At 46.7% G+C, this 17,726-nt stretch overlaps 3 protein-coding genes across 9 annotated transcripts in view; 2 read left to right on the top strand and 1 right to left on the bottom strand.

Moving 5' to 3' along the window:
• LOC146423751 (translational activator of cytochrome c oxidase 1-like) overlaps positions 1-17,726 on the top strand; it is a 28,557-nt gene that overhangs the window by 6,655 nt on the left and 4,176 nt on the right. The window contains exons 4-5 of one of the 2 annotated variants that reach the window (XM_085044494.1): positions 502-751; positions 1,392-1,622. In XM_085044494.1, coding sequence (XP_084900620.1) covers positions 502-751; positions 1,392-1,592 — 451 coding nt within the window. In that variant the 3' untranslated portion in view covers positions 1,593-1,622. Of the gene's footprint in view, positions 1-501; positions 752-1,391; positions 1,657-17,726 lie in introns of those variants that run through there. The other variant, XM_085044493.1, reaches the window with a different exon arrangement.
• LOC146423754 (uncharacterized) lies at positions 2,710-4,465 on the bottom strand. 5 transcript variants are annotated; one of them, XM_085044498.1, is made up of 3 exons: positions 4,128-4,259; positions 3,368-3,822; positions 2,710-3,328 (listed from the first exon to the last, which is right to left on the bottom strand). In XM_085044498.1, exons 2-3 carry the CDS (start codon positions 3,806-3,808, stop codon positions 2,807-2,809), a joined length of 963 nt encoding a protein of 320 aa, XP_084900624.1. In that variant the 5' UTR covers positions 3,809-3,822; positions 4,128-4,259; the 3' UTR covers positions 2,710-2,806. The 5 variants fall into 5 exon arrangements, with proteins under 5 accessions (XP_084900624.1, XP_084900625.1, XP_084900626.1 ...); XM_085044499.1 differs by having other exon boundaries at positions 2,711-3,362; positions 3,405-3,822; positions 4,128-4,258; XM_085044500.1 differs by adding an exon at positions 4,439-4,465 and having other exon boundaries at positions 2,713-3,822; positions 4,128-4,182.
• Positions 6,040-17,720, top strand: LOC146423753 (3 beta-hydroxysteroid dehydrogenase type 7-like). Of its 2 annotated transcripts, XM_085044487.1 has the most exons (7): positions 6,552-6,619; positions 8,932-9,082; positions 10,540-10,692; positions 12,406-12,514; positions 15,154-15,253; positions 15,911-16,073; positions 17,313-17,720. In XM_085044487.1, exons 1-7 carry the CDS (start codon positions 6,584-6,586, stop codon positions 17,714-17,716), a joined length of 1,116 nt encoding a protein of 371 aa, XP_084900613.1. In that variant the 5' UTR covers positions 6,552-6,583; the 3' UTR covers positions 17,717-17,720. The 2 variants fall into 2 exon arrangements, with proteins under 2 accessions (XP_084900615.1, XP_084900613.1); XM_085044489.1 differs by lacking the exons at positions 6,552-6,619; positions 8,932-9,082 and adding an exon at positions 6,040-6,175.

Below are 17,726 nucleotides of genomic sequence, written 5' to 3'. Positions count from 1 at the left end.
TTCGGGGAAAAAACCCAAAATTTGGGGAAGAACCCCCAAAATTCGGGTGAGAAAAACCCAAAATTTGCAGGATCCTCAGCAAATTTGGGTGAGAAAACACAGAATTTGGGAAAAAGACAAAATTTGGGTTTGGGAGCCAAAAAAATGGGATAAAACCCCCAAAATTCGGGTGAGAAAACACCAAATTTGGGAAAAAAATTTTGGGTTTGGAAGCCCAAAAAATGGGTTTGGGACACCAAAATTTGGGTTAAAAACCCCAAAATTTGGGTTAGAGAGACAAAAATTTGGGTTTGGGGCACAAAAAATGGGTTGGGGTCACTCAGTGGTCACTCACTGGTCACTCAGTGGTCACTCAGTGGTCACTCTGCTCCCCCAGGGGCTCAGTGGTCACTCAGTGGTCACTCAGTGGTCACTCAGTGGTCACTCATGGTCACTCAGTGGTCACTCAGTGGTCACTCAATGGTCACTCAGTGGTCACTCATGGTCACTCTCCTCCCCCAGGGGCTCTCTGGCCGAAGGTGTCCGGCAGAGCTTTGAGCGCGTCGGGGTGGTCAGAGTGGCCGCAGCCGCGGCGGTCAGTGGTCACTCTGATGGTCACTCTGATGGTCACTCTGGTCCCTCTGATCACTCTGATGGTCACTCTGGTCACTCTGATGGTCACTCTGGTCACTCGGCCATGGAGGCTGCACTGGAGGTGGCTCTGCTGGCCGGAGCTCAGGACGTGGTGGCCGAAGGGGAGGACGAGCTCAAGGTGAGTGACCACTGACCACTGACCATTGAGTACTGACCACTGACTGCTGACCATCACTGACCACTGACAACTGACCACTGACTATTGACCACTGACCATCACTGACCATTGACTACTGACCACAGACCATTGGCTACTGGCCATTGACCATCACTGATCACTGACCATCACTGACCAATGGCTACTGACCATCACTGACCAATGGCTACTGACCATCACTGATCATTGACCATCACTGACCACTGACCACCCCTGACCATCACTGACCACCCCCTGACCACCCAACTGACCACTGCCCATCCCCAGCTGACCCTTTGGCCACCACTGACCACCCACTGACCACTACCCATCACTGACCACCCCGAATGACCACTGACCACCCTAACTGACCCCTTGACCACCCCAGTGACCACTGACCATCCCAACCACCCCCCAGTGGTCGCTGACCACCCTGAATGACCCCTGACCTCCCCTTGACCACCCAACTGACCACTTGACTACCCAACTGACCCTTTGCCCAACCAGCTGACCCCTTGACCACCCAACTGACCACTGCCCATCCCTGACCACCCTGAATGACCCCTGACCATCCAACTGACCCCTTGACCACCCCACTGACCACTCCCTCCCTCCCCCGCAGTTCCTCTGCTCTCCCTCCGCCCTGGCCGATGTCCAGCGAGGCCTGCTGGCCGCAGGGCTCCGGCCACTCTCGGCCGCCGTGGAGTTCGAGCCTCGGGCGCGGCTGGAGCTGTCCGAGGGGTCAAGGGGTCAGCTGCAGCGCCTCCTGCAGGCTTTGGCCGAGTGGCCGGAGCTCGTCCGGCTCTACCACAACGTCCGCTAGCGGCCGGACAGCTCCGGACAGTGGTCAGTGGTCAGCGGCTGTGTGCAATAAAGGGTTGAGTTGGTGTGATGGTGTGGTGGGCAGTGGTCATTTGGGGTGGTCAGTGGTCATTTGGGGTGGTCAGGGATGGTCAAGTGGTCATTTGGGGTGGTCTGAGGGTCATTCAGAATGACCAAGGGGTGGTCAGTGGTCATTTGGGGTGGTGTGGGGGACTTGGGGGTGGGCAGTGGTCATTCAGGGTGGCCAAGAGATGGTCAAGGGGTCATTCCAGGTGGTCAAGGGGTCATTGGGAGTGGTCAGGGGTCACTTGAGGTGGCCAAGGGGTGGTCTAGGGGTGGTCCAGTGGTCATTCAGGGTGGTCAGGGGGTCATTTGGGGTGGTCTGGGGTGGTCAAGGGGTCACTGGGAATGGCCAAGGAGTGGTCTGGGGGTCATTTGGGGTGGTCAAGGGGTCATTGCAGGTGGCCAGAGGTCATTGGAGGTGCTCAGGGGTGGTCAAGGGGTCATTTGGGGTGGTCAGGGGTCATTATGAGTGGTCTGGGGGTGGTCAGGGGGTCACTCAGGGTGGTCAGTGGTCATTCTGAGTGACCAAGGGGTGGCCAAGGGGTCACTCTGGGTGGTCAGTGGTCATTCTGAGTGACCAAGGGGTGACCAGGGGGTCACTCTGGGTGGCCAGGGGGTCATTGGGGTCAGGAGGTCATCAGGAGTGACCAAAGAACACCCAAAGCTCAGTGATGACCAAACCCAGCAGGTCATTTATTGGTGGCCAGAGCGGGCTGCGGTCACTCTGCGGTCACTCGGTGGTCACTCGGTGGTCACTCAGTGGTCACTCGGTGGTCACTCTGTGGTCACTTCATGATCCTTTGCTGGTCATTCCATAGTCACTCCATGGTCACTCAGCGGTCACTGTGTGGTCACTCTCTGGTCTCTCACTGGTCACTGTGTGGTAACTCACTGATCACTTGGTGGTCACTCCATGGTCACTCAGCGGTCACAGTGGTCACTCAGCACTCAGGGTCACCCACTGGTCACTCCCTGGTCATTCAATGGTCACTCAGCAGTCACTGTGTGGTCACTCAGTGGTCACTTCCTGCTCACTCTCTGCTCACTCAGCAGTCACTGTGTGGTCACTTAGCGGTCACTCCCTGCTCACTCAGCGGTCACGCAGCGGTCACTCACGGTCCCCCGGCGGTCAGTGGTCACTCTGGTCAGTGGTCACTCGTCCGAGCCGGCCGGACTGCCCAGGAACATCTCCGGATATCCAAATCCTCCCTGAGCTTCTCCTTCCTCCTCCTCCTCCTCCTCCTCATCTTCCTCCTCCTCCTCCTCTTCGGCCACCCCGCTGTCCAGCTGGTCATCCTGACCCGGCCTGGCGCCGCCCGGCGCCCGCAGAGCGTCCACTCTGGGCCTGGAGCCGGCCGGACGCTGCCCCGCTGACCACTGGTCATCCTTCAGCCCCGCGGCGTCGCCGGACCTGACCGGCCGTGGCCCTGCTGACCACTGGTCATCCTTCAGCCCCGCTGACCACTGGTCAGCGCTCGAGCCGCCCGGCCTTGCTGCGGCTGACCACTGGTCATCCTTCAGCCCCGCTGACCACTGGTCAGCGCTCGAGCCGCCCGGCCTTGCTGCGGCTGACCACTGGTCATCCTTCAGCCCGACTGGGGTCACTCCCGCTGACCACTGGTCATCCTTGGGTTCCGCTTTCACCGCGGCTGACCACTGGTCATCTGGTTCCACCTTCACCGCGGCTGACCACTGGTCATCTCTTGAACTGACCGCTCTCGGCCCTGCTGACCACTGGTCATCTCTGGACCCGACCGGTTTCACTCCAGCTGACCACTGGTCATCCTTGGGCTCCACTTTCACTCCAGCTGACCACTGGTCATCTCTCGGCCCAACCGGTCTTGATCCACTTGCCCACTGGTCATCCCTGGCCCTCACCCTGACCCTCCCGGTGGTCACTCTGGCCCTCCTGGCCCTCCTGGCCGGCTGTCCGGCGCTCTCTCCGGCCGTCTCTGCGGCCGCCCCGCGCAGCTGCAGCAGCCTGGCCAGCAGCAGTCGCCGCTCCTCTCTGGCCAGTAGCCACTTGACCTCCAGCCGGGCGACCTCGTCGCAGAGCGCCACGTTCTCCAGGACAATGGCTCTGGCCGTCCGGCGCAGCCGCCGGAACTTCAGCCGGTAGCGCTCGGCCGGACGCGGCCTGGCGGCCTTCGGCATGGCCTGGCGGGCAGCGAGGTGGGCAGCAGAATCCTGGTGGTCAGCAGGGTGGTTTGGATATTTTCCTGGTGGTCAGTGAGGTCCTGGTGTGGTCAGCAAGGTCCTGGGGTGGTCAGTGAGGTGCTGGTGGGCAGTGGGACCCTGGTGGCCAGTGGGGTGGTGTGGTCAGTGGTGGTCAGCAGGGTGGTGTGGTCAGTGAGGTGCTGGTGGTCAGACGTGTCCTGGTGGTCAGTGGTGGTCAGTGGGGTAGTTTGGGTATCGTCCTGGTGGTCAGCAAGGTCCTGGGGTGGTCAGTGAGGTCTGGTGGTCAGCAGGATCCTGGTGGTCAGCAGGGTGGTGTGGTCAGTGAGGTCCTGGTGGGCAGTGGTGGTCAGTGGGGTGGTCAGCAAGGTCCTGGTGGTCAGTGAGGTCCTGGTGTGGTCAGCAAGGTCCTGGGGTGGTCAGTGAGGCCCTGGTGGTCAGTGGGACCCTGATGGCCAGCAAGGTGGTTTGGGTATCGTCCTGGTGTGGCCAGTAGGGTCCTGCTGGTCAGCAAGGTGTCCCTGGTGGTCAGTGGGGTGGTTTGGGTATCGTCCTGGTGGTCAGCAGGGTCCTGGTGGTCAGTGGGGTGGTGTGGTCAGTGGTGGTCAGCAGGGTGGTGTGGTCAGCGAGGTGCTGGTGGTCAGTGAGCTCCTGGGGTGGTCACTGGTGGTCACTGGTGGTCAGCGAGGTCCTGGGGTGGTCAGGAGGGTCCTGGTGGTCAGCGAGGTCCTGCTGGTCACTGCTGGTCAGTAGTGTCCTGGGATGGTCACTGCTGGTCACTGCTGGTCACTGCTGGTCACTGCTGGTCAGTAGTGTCCTGGGGTGGTCACTGGTGGTCACTGGTGGTCACTGGTGTCCTGGGATGGTCACTGGTGTCCTGGGATGGTCACTGGTGGTCACTGCTGGTCAGTAGTGTCCTGGGGTGGTCAGTGCTGGTCACTGGTGGTCACTGGTTGCCACTGCTGGTCACTGCTGGTCAGTGCTGGTCACTGGTGGTCAGTGGTGTCCTGGGGACAGAGCAGAGTGGTGGGTTTGGGGAAAAAGTGGACAAAAGTGACCCAAAGTGACCCAAATGGACTTTATATTGACCAAAGTGACCCAAAGTGACCCAAATTGGCAGAAATTGATCCTGAATTGGCCCAAATTGACCCAAATTGGTGTTGGGTTAATCCAAAGTGACCCAAAGTGACCTAAAATTGACTCAAAATTGACCCAAAATTGGCCCAAAGTGACCCAAAAAAACCCAAAAATTGACCCAAATTGACCCAAATCCACCTGGATTGGCAAAAATTGATCCTCAATTGACCCAAATTGACCTAAAATTGACCCAAAGTGAGCCCAAAGTGACCCAAATCAGCCTTGGATTGGCAGAAATTGACCCAAAGTGACCCAAAATTGACCCAAATTGACCCAAAAAATCCCCAAATTTACCCAAAAAATCCCAAATTGACCCAAAAAAATCCAAATAGACCCAAAAAATCCCCAAATTGACCCAAAAAACCTCAAAATTTACCCAAAAAAATCCCCAAATTGACCAAAAAATCCCCAAATTGACCCAAAAACCCCAAATTAACCCAAAAATCCCCAAGTTGACACAAAAAACACCAAATTGACCCCAAAAAAATCCAAATTGGCCCAAAAAATCCCCAAATTGACCCAAAAAATCCCCAAATTGACCCAAAAAATCCCCAAATTGTCCCAAAAAATCCCCAAATTTACCCAAAAAATCCCAAAATTAACCCAAAAAACCCACCAAATTCCCCCAAATCGCCCCAACTCGACCTCCGCGGCGCCTTTGGGGTAAAAAACCAGGAAAACGGGAAAAACTCGAGCAAAAAAAAAGAGATTTTTGGGTGGAAAATTCCCGAAAAATGTCCCCAAAAAAATCCAGAAATTCCGGGAAAATTCCAGAAATGAAATCCGGAAAGTTCCGGGAAAAAAAAATCCCAAAATTTTAGAAAAATTCCCCAAAAAATCCAGAAAAAAAATTCAGAAAAAATCCGAAAATCCAGAAATTCCAGGCCGGGATTTGGCCTTGAGGCCGAAAACCCAATTAACGGTTTAATTAACAAACCCGGAGCTAATTACCTCCTCCTGCCTCCTCCCCAAGGGCTCTGCGGGGAAATCGCGGCGATTTTGGGGCGAAAAACGAAGATTTTGGGAGAAAAACGAAGATTTTTGGGGCGAAAAATGAAGATTTTTGCGACTCGCGGAGCGTGAGGGGAGAGCGGGCCGACCGGAAGTGAGCGCGGGGGGACCGGAAGTGGTGCATCACCGCCGGAAGGGAGGGAAAGAAAAAACCGGAAATCAGCCATGGGGGAACGGAAATGGGGAGCACGGCCGGAAGTGAGTGGCTTAAAACCGGAAGTGAGTGCCTAAAACCCGGAAGTTGCTCGAATGACGTCACCGCGGTCTCCCCTCCCCCACAGGGGCCAAAAAAAGGGAATTTTGGCCCCAAAAAAAAGCGGAAATTTGGCGCCAAAAAGGGGAAGTTTGGCGCCAAAGGGGGCGGAGCTTCATTTTGGGTCAAATTCGGGATTTTTTCGGCTCCAAAATCCCAAATTTCTCCCAAAAAATTCTTAATTTTGAATCCAAATTTTCCTCCTCCGGATTGTTTTTGATTAAAAATCCCAAATTTTCCCCCAAATTTCGCTTCCGGAAGGCCCAACCCGCCCCTCCCCCACCCCGCGCGGAGCTTTTTCCTTTTTCCCAAATTTTTCCCACAAAAAAACTCCAAAATTTGGGAGAAAAAAAATGGAGGAAAAAACCTCCGAAATCGGCGAGAGGCAGGTAGGGGGGAGGGGAGGAGATTTGGGGAATTTTGGGGAAAATTTGGGAGTTTTTGGGAGTTTTTGGGAGTTTTTGGGAAGTTTGGTGACTCTGCCGGGTGGGGGAGGGGCGGCGGGGGGGGTTGGGAATTTGGGGAATCTTTTGTTTTTTGGGGATTTTTGGGAGTTTTTGGAAAAATTTGGGGGATTTTTTGGGGAATTTTTGGAATTTTTTGAGGATATTTTTGGATTTTTGGGGATTTTTTGGGGATTTTTTTGGGGAATTTTTGGGGAATTTTTGGATTTTTTGGGGATTTTTTGGGCATATTTTGGGATTTTTTTGGGATTTATTTGGATTTTTGGGGATTTTTTGGGGATTTTTGGGGTTCGGGATTCACTTTTTTGGGGTTTTCCGGTTCGGATTTTGGGATTTTTAAAGGGAAATTTTTGGGGTTTTAAAGTGAATTTTTGGGATTTTAAAACGAATTTTGGGATTTTAAAGTAATTTTTTTGGGATCCAAAACCGAATTTTGGGATTTGAAAGTGAATTTTTGGGATTTTAAAGTGAAATTTTGTTGATTTTTTAGTGAATTTTGGGATTTTAAAGGAAAATTTTGGGGATTTTAAAGTGAATTTTAGGGACTCCAGGGTTGGAATTTTGTCATTTCCAGTTAAATTCTGTAAATCCCAGTTGGGATTTTGGGATTTTTTTTTTTGATTTTTGGGATTTTTGGGGATTCCCAGTTTGGATTTTTGGGGATTTTTTGGGATTTTTGGGATTTTTTGGGAATTCCCAGTTTGGATTTTTTTTTATTTTTTGGATTTTCAGTTGAATTTTTGGGATTTTTTTTTTGATTTTTGGGATTTTTTCGGAATTCTCAGTTTGGATTTTTGGGATTTCCAATGGGATTTTGGGGATTTTTTTGGATTTTTTGGGATTCCCAGTTTGGATTTTTGGGATTTTTTGGATTTTTTGGGGATTCTCAGTTTGATTTTTTTTGTGATTTTTTTTATTCCCAGTTGAAATTTTTTTTTATTTTTGGGATTTTTTTTTGGGATTCCTGTTCCAACCCCATAACTCCCAGTTTGATTTTTGGGATTTTTTTGGGATATTTTGGGATTTTTTTTGATTTTTAGGATTTTTGGGAATTCCCATTTGGATTTTTTTTGGTTTTTGGGATTTTTTGGGATTCCCAGTTTGATATTTTTGGATTTTTCAGGATTCCCAGTTAGGATTTTTTTGGGATTTTTGGGACTTTTGGGATCCCATTTGGATATTTAGGATTCCCAGTTTGATTTTTTGGGATTTTTTGGGATTTTTCAGGATTCCCAGTTTGGATTTTTGGCATTCACAATGGGATTTTTTTGGGATTTTTTTGGGATTCCTGTTCCAAGCCCATAACTCCCAGTTTGATTTTGGGGATTTTTTGGGATTTTTTTGGGATTTTCAGGCTCCCAAATCTCTCACCATGGCTCTGACGGGCGGCTCAGGATTTCTGGGATTTTTGGCAATTCCCAGTTCAATTTTTGGGATTTTTTTGGGATTTTTTTGGGATTTTCAGGCTCCCCAGTCTCTCACCATGGCTCTGACCGGCGGCTCGGGGTTTTTGGGATCCCATTTGGGATTTTTGGGATCCCATTTGGGATTTTTTTGGGATTTTTTTTGGCTATTTCAGGCTCCCCAATCCCTGACCATGGCTCTCACTGGTGGCTCAGGGTTTCTGGGATCCCATTTGGGATTTTTGGGATTTTTGGGATCCCATTTGGGATGTTTTGGATATTTTAGGCTCCCCAGTCTCTCACCATGGCTCTCACCGGTGGCTCAGGATTTCTGGGATCCCATTTGGGATTTTTTGGATATTTTAGGATCCCCAATCCCTCACCATGGCTCTGACTGGCGGCTCAGGATTTTTGGGATCCCATTTGGGATTTTTTTGGGATATTTTAGGTTCCCCAGTCCCTCACCATGGCTCTCACCGGCGGCTCGGGATTTTTGGGATCCCATTTGGGATTTTTGGGATCCCATTTGGGATTTTTTTGGGATTTTCAGGCTCCCAAATCTCTCACCATGGCTCTGACTGGCGGCTTAGGGTTTCTGGGATTTTTGGCAATTCCCAGTTCGATTTTTGGGATTTTTTTGGGATTTTTAGGCTCCCCAGTCTCTCACCATGGCTCTGACTGGCGGCTCAGGATTTTTGGGATCCCATTTGGGATTTTTTTGGATATTTTTGGGATTTTTCAGGACCCCAAATCCCTCACCATGGCTCTGACTGGCAGCTCAGGATTTTTGGAAATTCTCAGTTCAATTTTTGGGATATTTTTGGGATTTTTCAGGCTCCCCAGACTCTCACCATGGCTCTGACCGGCGGCTCAGGATTTTTGGGATCCCATTTGGCTCAAATGCTTCTGGACGAAGAGCCAAAGCTGCAGGAATTGAGGATCCTCGACCTGAACCCTGACCCTGAGAGCATCCCGGAGAGACACCGTGAGTGAGATCCCAAAATTCCCCAAAATTCCTGAAAATTTACCCAAAATTCTGGGGAAAAATCCCAAAATTTGGGGGTTTGGGGGCAAAATTTGGGGATTTTTGGGATTTTTTCATCCCAAAATTCTACCCTGAGAGCATCCCGGAGAGACACAGTGAGTGGAATTCCCGAAATTCCCCAAAATTCTGGAATTTCCAAAAAAATTCCTGAAAAAATCCCAAAATTTGGGGGGTTTGGGGTGAAATTTGGGGATTTTCGTCTCAAAATTTGGGGATTTTGGGGATTTTTCATCCCAAAATTCTACCCTGAAAGCATCCCGGAGAGACACCGTGAGTGGGAGCAGAAAATTCCCAAAAATTCCCAAAATTCCTAGAAATTTACCCAAAAAATCCTGAAATTCCTGAAAAAATCCCAAAATTTGGGGGTTTTGGGGATTTTTCATCCAAAAATTTGATATAAATTTCAATCCCGATTTGGCATTTTGAGTGAAATCCCAAATTTTCCCAAAATTCCTGAAATTCTGGGGAAAAATCTCAAAATTCTGGGGAAAAAAATCCCAAAATTTGGGGGGTTTGGGGGTGAAATTTGGGGATTTTCGTCTGAAAATTTGGGTATTTTGGGGATTTCTCATCCCAAAATTCAACCCCAGAGTGATTCCGGAGAGACACCATGAGTGAGATACTGAAATTCCCAAAATTCCCGAAAATTTCCGAAATTCCGGGGAGAAATCCCAAAATTCTGGGGAAAAATCCCCAAATTTGGGGACTTTGGGGAATTTTCATCCCAAAATGTGATATAAATTCCAATCCTGATTTGGCATTTGGAGTGAAATCCCAAATTTTTCCAAAATTCCTGAAATTTCCTGAAAAATCCTGAAATTCTGGGAAAAAATCCTGAAATTTGGGAGGTTTGGGGGCAAAATTTGGGGATTTTGGGGAATTTTCATCCCAAAATTTGATATAAATTCCAATCCTGATTTGGCATTTTGAGCGAAATCCTAAAATTCCAAAAAATTTCTGAAAATTCTCAAAATTTCCCAAAATTTTTTTAAAAAATCCTAAAATGTTGTGAATTTCTTTCCCCAAATTATCCAAATTGGGGAAATTTGACGATTTTGGGGATTTTTCATCCCAAAATTCGACCAAAATCCCAGATTGGTGTTTGGAGTGAAATCCTGAAAATTCCCCAAAATTCCCGAAAATTCCAGAAAAATCCCAAAAATTCCAGAAAAATCCAGAAAATTCCGGAAAAAACCCCCAAAATTTCCTGAAAAAAATGTCCAGAATTCTGTGAATTTTTTGGGTTTTTTTTTCAGAATTTATTTTTTGGGTTTTTTGGGATTTTTTTAGGTGTTTTTTGGTGATTTTTTGGGGTTTTTTTGAGGAATTTTTTTGGGTTTTTTTTCCGCATTTTTAACGTTTTTTTTCCGGAACTTTCTTCGCCCCTCCCCCCGCAGGCTCCCGGGTGCGTCACTTCCGGTGTGACGTCAGCGAGGGGCGTGGCCTGGCGGCCATATTGGAAGGCTGTCACGTGGTTTTCCACAACGCCTCATTGGTGGATGTGTGGGGGAGGAGCAGCGATGACGTCATCGCCAAAGTCAACGTGCTGGGTAGAGAGAAATGGGGGAAAAATGGGAATTTTGGGAAAAATGGGGAAAAATGGGGAAAAATGGGAATTTTGGGAAAAATGGGGAAAAATGGGGAAAAATGGGAATTTGGGAAAAAATTGGGAAAAATTGGGAAAATGGGAAAAATGGGGAAAAAATGGGGAATTTGGGAAAAATCTAGAAATTGGGGAAAAATGGGGATTTTGGGAAAAACAGGGAAATGGGAAAAATGGGGAAATTGGGAATTTGGGGGAAAATGGGGAAAAAATGGGAATTTTGGGGAAATTGGGGAAAAATGGAAATTTGGGGAAAATCGGGAAAAAATAGGGAAAATGGGGAAATTGGAGAAAAAATGGGAATTTTGGGAAAATGGGAGAAATGGGAAAATTGGGGAAATGGGAATTTTTGGGAAAATGGGGAAAAAACGGATTTTGGGGGAAGAACGAGAATTTGGGAAAAATGGGGAAATCGGGAATTTTGGGAAAAAATGGGGAAAAAATGGGGAAATTGGGAAATAGGGGAAAATGGGAAAAATGGGGGAAAAACGGGAATTTTGGGAAAAATGGGGAAATTGGGGAAAAAATGGGGAAAATGGGGATTTTGGGAAAGTGGGAAAAATGGGAATTTTGGGGAAAATCTGTGAAAAAAATGGGGAAAAAATGGGAAAATGGGGAAAACAGGGGAAATGGGAATTTAGGGAAAAATGGGGAAAAATGGGAAAATTGGGAATTTGGCAAAAATGGGGGAAAATGGGGAATTTGGAAAAATGGGCAAAAAATGGGAATTTTGGGAAAAATGGGGGAAAAATGAGGAAATTGGGGAAATTGGGGAAAACAGGGAAAATGGGAATTTTGGGAAAAATCCTGGAGGAAATCAGGGAAAAAAATGAGGAAAAATATGGGAAAAAATGAGGAAAAATGGGAAAAATTGGATAAATTGGGATTTGGGGTGACATACTGGTTTATACTGGTTTATACTGGTTTGTACTGGTTTGTACTGGGATGGAATTAAAGGTAGAAAAATTGCGGAATTTTTGGGTTTTTTGTGGATTTTTTGGGGTAATTTTGAGGGAATTTTTGGGGATTTTTTGAGGGATTTTTGGGGTCATTTTTGGGTCATTTTCGGGGCGATTTTTGTGGGATTTTCGAGGAGATTTTTGGGGTATTTTGGAGTATTTTTTGGGGTATTTTGGGAGATTTCTTTGAGGGATTTTCGGGGGATTTTGAGGGAATTTTGGGAGGATTTTTTGGGGGGATTTTTGGGCATTTTTTTCACAGCATTTCTGCAGAAATTTTGTGGGAATTTTTTGGGTGTTTTTGGGCAGTTTTTTGGTAAGAATTCAGCAGGAATTTTGTGGTATTTTTATGGGATTTTTGGTGAGTTTTTTTTTAGCAAATTTCAGTGTTATTTTTGGCAATTTTAACGCGATTTTTCGCTCAATTTTCCCCGAATTTTCCCCAAATTTCAGCCTCGATTTTTTTGCCATTTTTGGGATTTTTTTGGGGGTATTTTTGGGCAATTTTCTGCAGGAATTCTGTGGGATTTTTGTGTTATTTTAATGGCATTTTCAGCCTATTTTTTAGCGAATTTCAGTATTTTTTTTTGGCAATTTTAACACAATTTTTCGCTCGATTTTTCCCGAATTTTCCCCAAATTTTTTTGACACTTTTGGGCTGTTTTTGGGCTCCCAAAACCCCATTTTTTTCCCCTTTCCAGGCACCAAAAACGTCATCAGGAGCTGCAGAGCCGCGGGAGTCTCAGCTCTGATCTACACCAGCAGCATGGAGGTGGTTGGGCCAAACACCCGCGGGGATCCCTTTGTCAGGTCAGAAAAACCCAAAAAAAAACCCCAAAAACCCGAAAAACGACATCAGAAATGGACTCAGCGCCCTCGAAAACCCCTGGGGCACCAAAATACCCCAAAATATCCCAAAATTACCCAAAAAATAACCCAAAAAATGGAATTAGAAAACCCAAAAAACCCAAAAATAATTCAGGAAAACCCCAAAAAATCCCAAAAATAACCCAAAAACCTGAAAAACGACCTCAGAAATGGACTCAGCGCCCTCGAAAACCCCCAGGAGCCAAAATACCTCAAAATATCCTAAAATTACCCAAAAAATGGAGTCTGGAGACCCAAAAATGCCCAAAAAAATCCCTAATAACGCAAAAATCACCCCAAAAATACCCCAAAAATCCTCCAAAAAAACCCCAAAAAACCCGAAAAATGACCTCAGAAATGAGCTCAGCGCCCTCGGAAACCCCTGGGGCACCAAAATACCCCAAAATAGCCTAAAAATTACCCAAAAAAAACCCCAAAAATTGGAATTGGGAAATGCAAAAACCCTAAAATCCTCCAAAATCACCCCAAAAATATCCCAAAAAAACCCAAAACTACCCCAAAAAACCCAAAAAACGACCTCAGAAATGAACTCAGCACCCTGAAAAACCCCCAGGAGCCAAAATCAGCTGAAAAATACCCAAAATAACCCAAAATAACCCCAAAAATTGAGTCAGGAGACCCAAAAATGCCCAAAAAAATCCCCAAAAAGCCCAAAAATAACCCAAAAAAACCCCCAAAAAAGACCCAAAATCACCCCAAAAATACCCCAAAAACCCCGAAAATAACCTCAGAACCCCAAAAAACCCACATTTCGACATTTTTGGGTGACGAGGAAACCAAAAATCCCCAAAAAAATTGGATTTTCTCGCTGTTTTTGGCCAATTTTGGGGATTTTAAATGGGAATTTGGGGGAATTTTGGGGCTTTTCGGGGAATTTGGGATTTTTTTCCCCAAATTTTGGCATTTTTGGGATCTCCAGGGGTGATGAGGAAACCAAAAATCCCTGAAAAAATCTGATTTTTTCGCCATTTTTTGGTGCATTTTCCCCATTTTTGGGGCGATTTTTCCCAGGTTTTTTTTGGGAACTTCAGGATTTCAGGAATTTCATGTTTTTCCCCAAATTTTCCCATTTTTTGGCCCCAGAGGTGACGAGGACACCCAAAAATCCCCCAAAAATCTGATTTTTTTCCCTATTTTTTGGTGTATTTTCCCCATTTTTGGGGCGATTTTTTCCAGGTTTGTTTTGGGAATTTCCCAATTTCGGGAATTTCAGATTTTTTCCCCAAAAATGCCAAAAATTGGGATTTCCAGGGGCGATGAGGAAACCAAAAATCCCTGGAAAAATCTGATTTTTTCGCTATTTTTTGATGTATTTTCGCCATTTTTTGGGTGATTTTTTCCAGGTTTTTTTGGGAATTTCCCAATTTCAAGAATTTCATGTTTTTCCCCAAATTTTGGCATTTTTTGGCTCACAGAGGTGACGAGGACACCCAAAAATCCCCCAAAAATCTGATTTTCTCACTATTTTTTGACCGATTTTCGCCATTTTTGGTGCGATTTTTTCCGGGTTTTTTTGGGAATTTCCCAATTTCGGGAATTTCAGATTTTTTCCCCAAAAATGCCAAAAATTGGGATTTCCAGGGGCGATGAGGAAACCAAAAATCCCTGGAAAAATCTGATTTTTTCGCTATTTTTTGATGTATTTTCGCCATTTTTTGGGTGATTTTTTCCAGGTTTTTTTGGGAATTTCCCAATTTCAAGAATTTCATGTTTTTCCCCAAATTTTGGCATTTTTTGGCTCACAGAGGTGACGAGGACACCCAAAAATCCCCCAAAAATCTGATTTTCTCACTATTTTTTGACCGATTTTCGCCATTTTTGGTGCGATTTTTTCCGGGTTTTTTTGGGAATTTCAGAATTTCGGGAATTTCATGTTTTTCCCCAAATTTTGCCATTTTTTGGCCCCAGAGGTGACGAAGACACCAAAAAATTCCCCAAAAAATCTGATTTTTTCACTATTTTTTGGTGTATTTTCGCCATTTTTGGGGCGATTTTTTCCGGGTTTTTTTTGGGAATTTCAGGATTTCAAGAATTTCATGTTTTTCCCCAAATTTTCCCATTTTTTGGCCCCAGAGGTGACGAGGACACCCAAAAATCCCCCAAAAATCTGATTTTTTTGCCATTTTTTGATGTATTTTCCCCATTTTTGGGGCGATTTTTTCCGGGTTTTTTTGGGAATTTCCCAATTTCGGGAATTTCAGATTTTTTCCCCAGAAATGCCAAAATTTGGGATTTCCAGGGGCGATGAGGAAACCCAAAAATCCCTGAAAAAATCTGATTTTTTTGCTATTTTTTAGTGTATTTTCCCCATTTTTGGGGCGATTTTTTCCGGGTTTTTTTTGGGAATTTCAGGATTTCAGGAATTTCATGTTTTTCCCCAAATTTTCCCATTTTTTGGCTCACAGGGGTGACGAGGACACCCAAAAATCCCCCAAAAATCTGATTTTTTTGCTATTTTTTAGTGTATTTTCCCCGTTTTTGGGGCGATTTTTTCCGGGTTTTTTTTGGGAATTTCAGGAATTTCGTGTTTTTCCCCAAATTTTGCCCATTTTTGGCCCCAGAGGTGACGAGGACACGCCCTACCCCACCCGGCACTCAGAGCCTTATCCTCTCAGCAAAGCTCAGGCTGAGCGACTCGTCCTGGAGGCAAACGGGAAACCCGTGAGTGGTTTTGGGGGAAAAAACCCCAAATTTGGGGAATTTCGGGGGTTTTTGGGGGAAATTTGGGGATTTTGGGGGAAATCTGGGTGATTTTGGTTGAAATTCGGGTGATTTTGGGGGGATTTTAAGTGAAAATTGGGGGATTTTGGGTTACATTTTGGGATTTTGGGGAATTTTGGGGCATTTAAAAAAAAAAACAGGGGGTATTTTGGGTGATTTTGGGTGAAATTCGGGGGATTTGGGGGTTTTGGGGTGAAAGCTGGATAATTTTGGAATGAAATTTTGGGGATTTTGGGGGATTTGGGTGAAATTCAGGTGATTTTGGGTGAAATTTGGGGTGATATTTTTCCCCAAAAATTCCGTATTTTTTGCAAAAAATTTGACTTTTTTCCCCAAAACTCCACATTTTATCCCCAAAATTCCATATTTTCTCCCCAAAATTCCAGATTTTTCCCCCAAAATTTCATATTTTCCCCCCTAAATTTCATGTTTTATTCTAAAAATTTCACGTTTTATTCTAAAAATTTCACGTTTTTTCCCCAAAACTTCACATTTTTTCCCCAAAATTTCTCATTTTTTCCCCAAAATCCCATCTTTTTGCCCCGAAATTTCAGGATTTCTCCCGAATTTCTCCCAAATTTTTCCCAATGTCCCCAGGTGAGTGGCGGTGGCCGGCTGGTCACCGTGTCCCTTCGCCCCACGGGGATTTTCGGGGAGCGCCACGCCCTGATGGAGCTCTTCTACCGCCGGGGGAGGGGCTGGGGGGGGGTGGTGCCTCGGACCCTGCCCCCCCACGCCGAGCACGGCCGGGTCTATGCAGGTGAGAGAAAAACCAAAAAAACCCCAAAAACCCCAAAAAATTCCATTAAAGGCACCCCAAATTAATCCCTGAAAATTGCGAAAAAATCGCCGTGAAAAAACCCAAAAATTCCCCCAAAACACGCTGCCCCCCCACGCCGAGCACGGCCGGGTCTATGCAGGTGAGAGAAATCCCAAAAAATCCCAAAAATCCCCAAAAATTATCTTAAAGTTATCCCGAATTAGTCACTGAAAATGGTGAAAAAATTCTCATGAAAAACCCATTTTCCCCTAAAATCTCCCAATCTTCTCCTAAAACCCCCAAATTTTCTCCTAAACTCCCCAAATTTTCTCCTAAAACCCCCAAATTTTCTCCTAAAACCCCCAAATTTTCTCCTAAAATCCTCAAATTTTCTCCCAAAACCCCCAAATTTCCTTCTAAAACCCCAAATTTTCCCCCAAAATCCCCAAATTTTCCCCTAAAACCCCCAAATTTTCTCCTAAAACCTCCAAATTTTCCCCCAAATCCCCTCAAAAGCCCCAAATTTTCTCCTGAAATCCTCAAATTTTTTCCTAAAATCCCCAATTTTCTCCCAAAATCACCAAATTTTCTCCCAAAACCCCCAAAGTTTTCCCCTAAAACCCCCAAATTTTCTCCTAAAACCCTCAAATTTTCCCCTAAAATTCCCCAAATTTTTCCCAAATCCCCAAATTTCTCCCAAATTTTCTCCCAAATCCCCAAATTTTCCCCTAAAATCCTCAAATTTTCCCCTAAAATTCCCCAAATTTTTCCCAAATCCCCAAATTTCTCCCAAATTTTCCCCCAAATCCCCAAATTTTCCCCCAAATCTCCCCTAGGCAACGTGGCCTGGATGCACCTGCAGGTCTCTAAATCACCCCAAATCCCCTCAAAATCCCCAAATTTTCTCCCAAAACCCCCAAATTTCCTCCCAAAACCCCAATTTTCCTCCCAAAACCCCCAAATTTGCCCCTAAAACCCCCAAATTTTCACTCCCAAATCCCCAAATTTCCCCCAAATCCCCTCAAAACCCCCAATTTTCCCCAAAACCCCAAATTTTCCCAATCCCCAAATTTCCCCCAAAATCTCCCCTAGGCAACGTGGCCTGGATGCACCTGCAGATCTCCTAAATTACCCAAATCCCCTCAAAACCCCAAATTTTCCCCCAAAACCCCCCAAATTTTCCCCCAAAACCCCAAATTTTTCCCAAAAACCCCAATTTTCCCCCCAAATCTCCCCTAGGCAACGTGGCCTGGATGCACCTGCAGGCGTCCCGCGCCGCCCTGCTCGACCCTCCCTCGGTCGCCGGCGAAGCTTTCTTCTGCTACGACTTCTCTCCCCTCCTGCCCTACGAGGAGTTCAACCTGCTGCTGCTCTCGGGGTTCCGCTTTTGGGGTCCCAGGGTGCCCGGGGGGCTGCTGGGCTTCCTGGCCTGGCTGAACGGCGCCCTCCGCAGGGTCCTGGGGGAGCTGTTCGGGGTCGGCTTCGCGCCGCTGCTCAACCCTTACACCTGGGCCGTGGCGTCGACGGCGTTCACCGTGAGGACGGACAAGGCCTGGAGGAGGTTCGGGTATCGGCCGAAATTCGGCTGGGAGGAGGCCAAGGAGAGGACGGTGAGGTGGATTGAGGGGCTGAAGGGGGTTTGAGTCCGATCCC

Source organism: Lichenostomus cassidix, unplaced genomic scaffold (genome assembly GCF_008360975.1).
Source record: "Lichenostomus cassidix isolate B80296 unplaced genomic scaffold, HeHo_3.0 HiC_scaffold_36, whole genome shotgun sequence".
Taxonomy (NCBI): Eukaryota; Metazoa; Chordata; class Aves; order Passeriformes; family Meliphagidae; genus Lichenostomus; species Lichenostomus cassidix.
The sequence above is the reverse complement of the archived record's forward strand: the minus strand, read 5'-3'. Positions and strand labels throughout refer to the sequence as shown.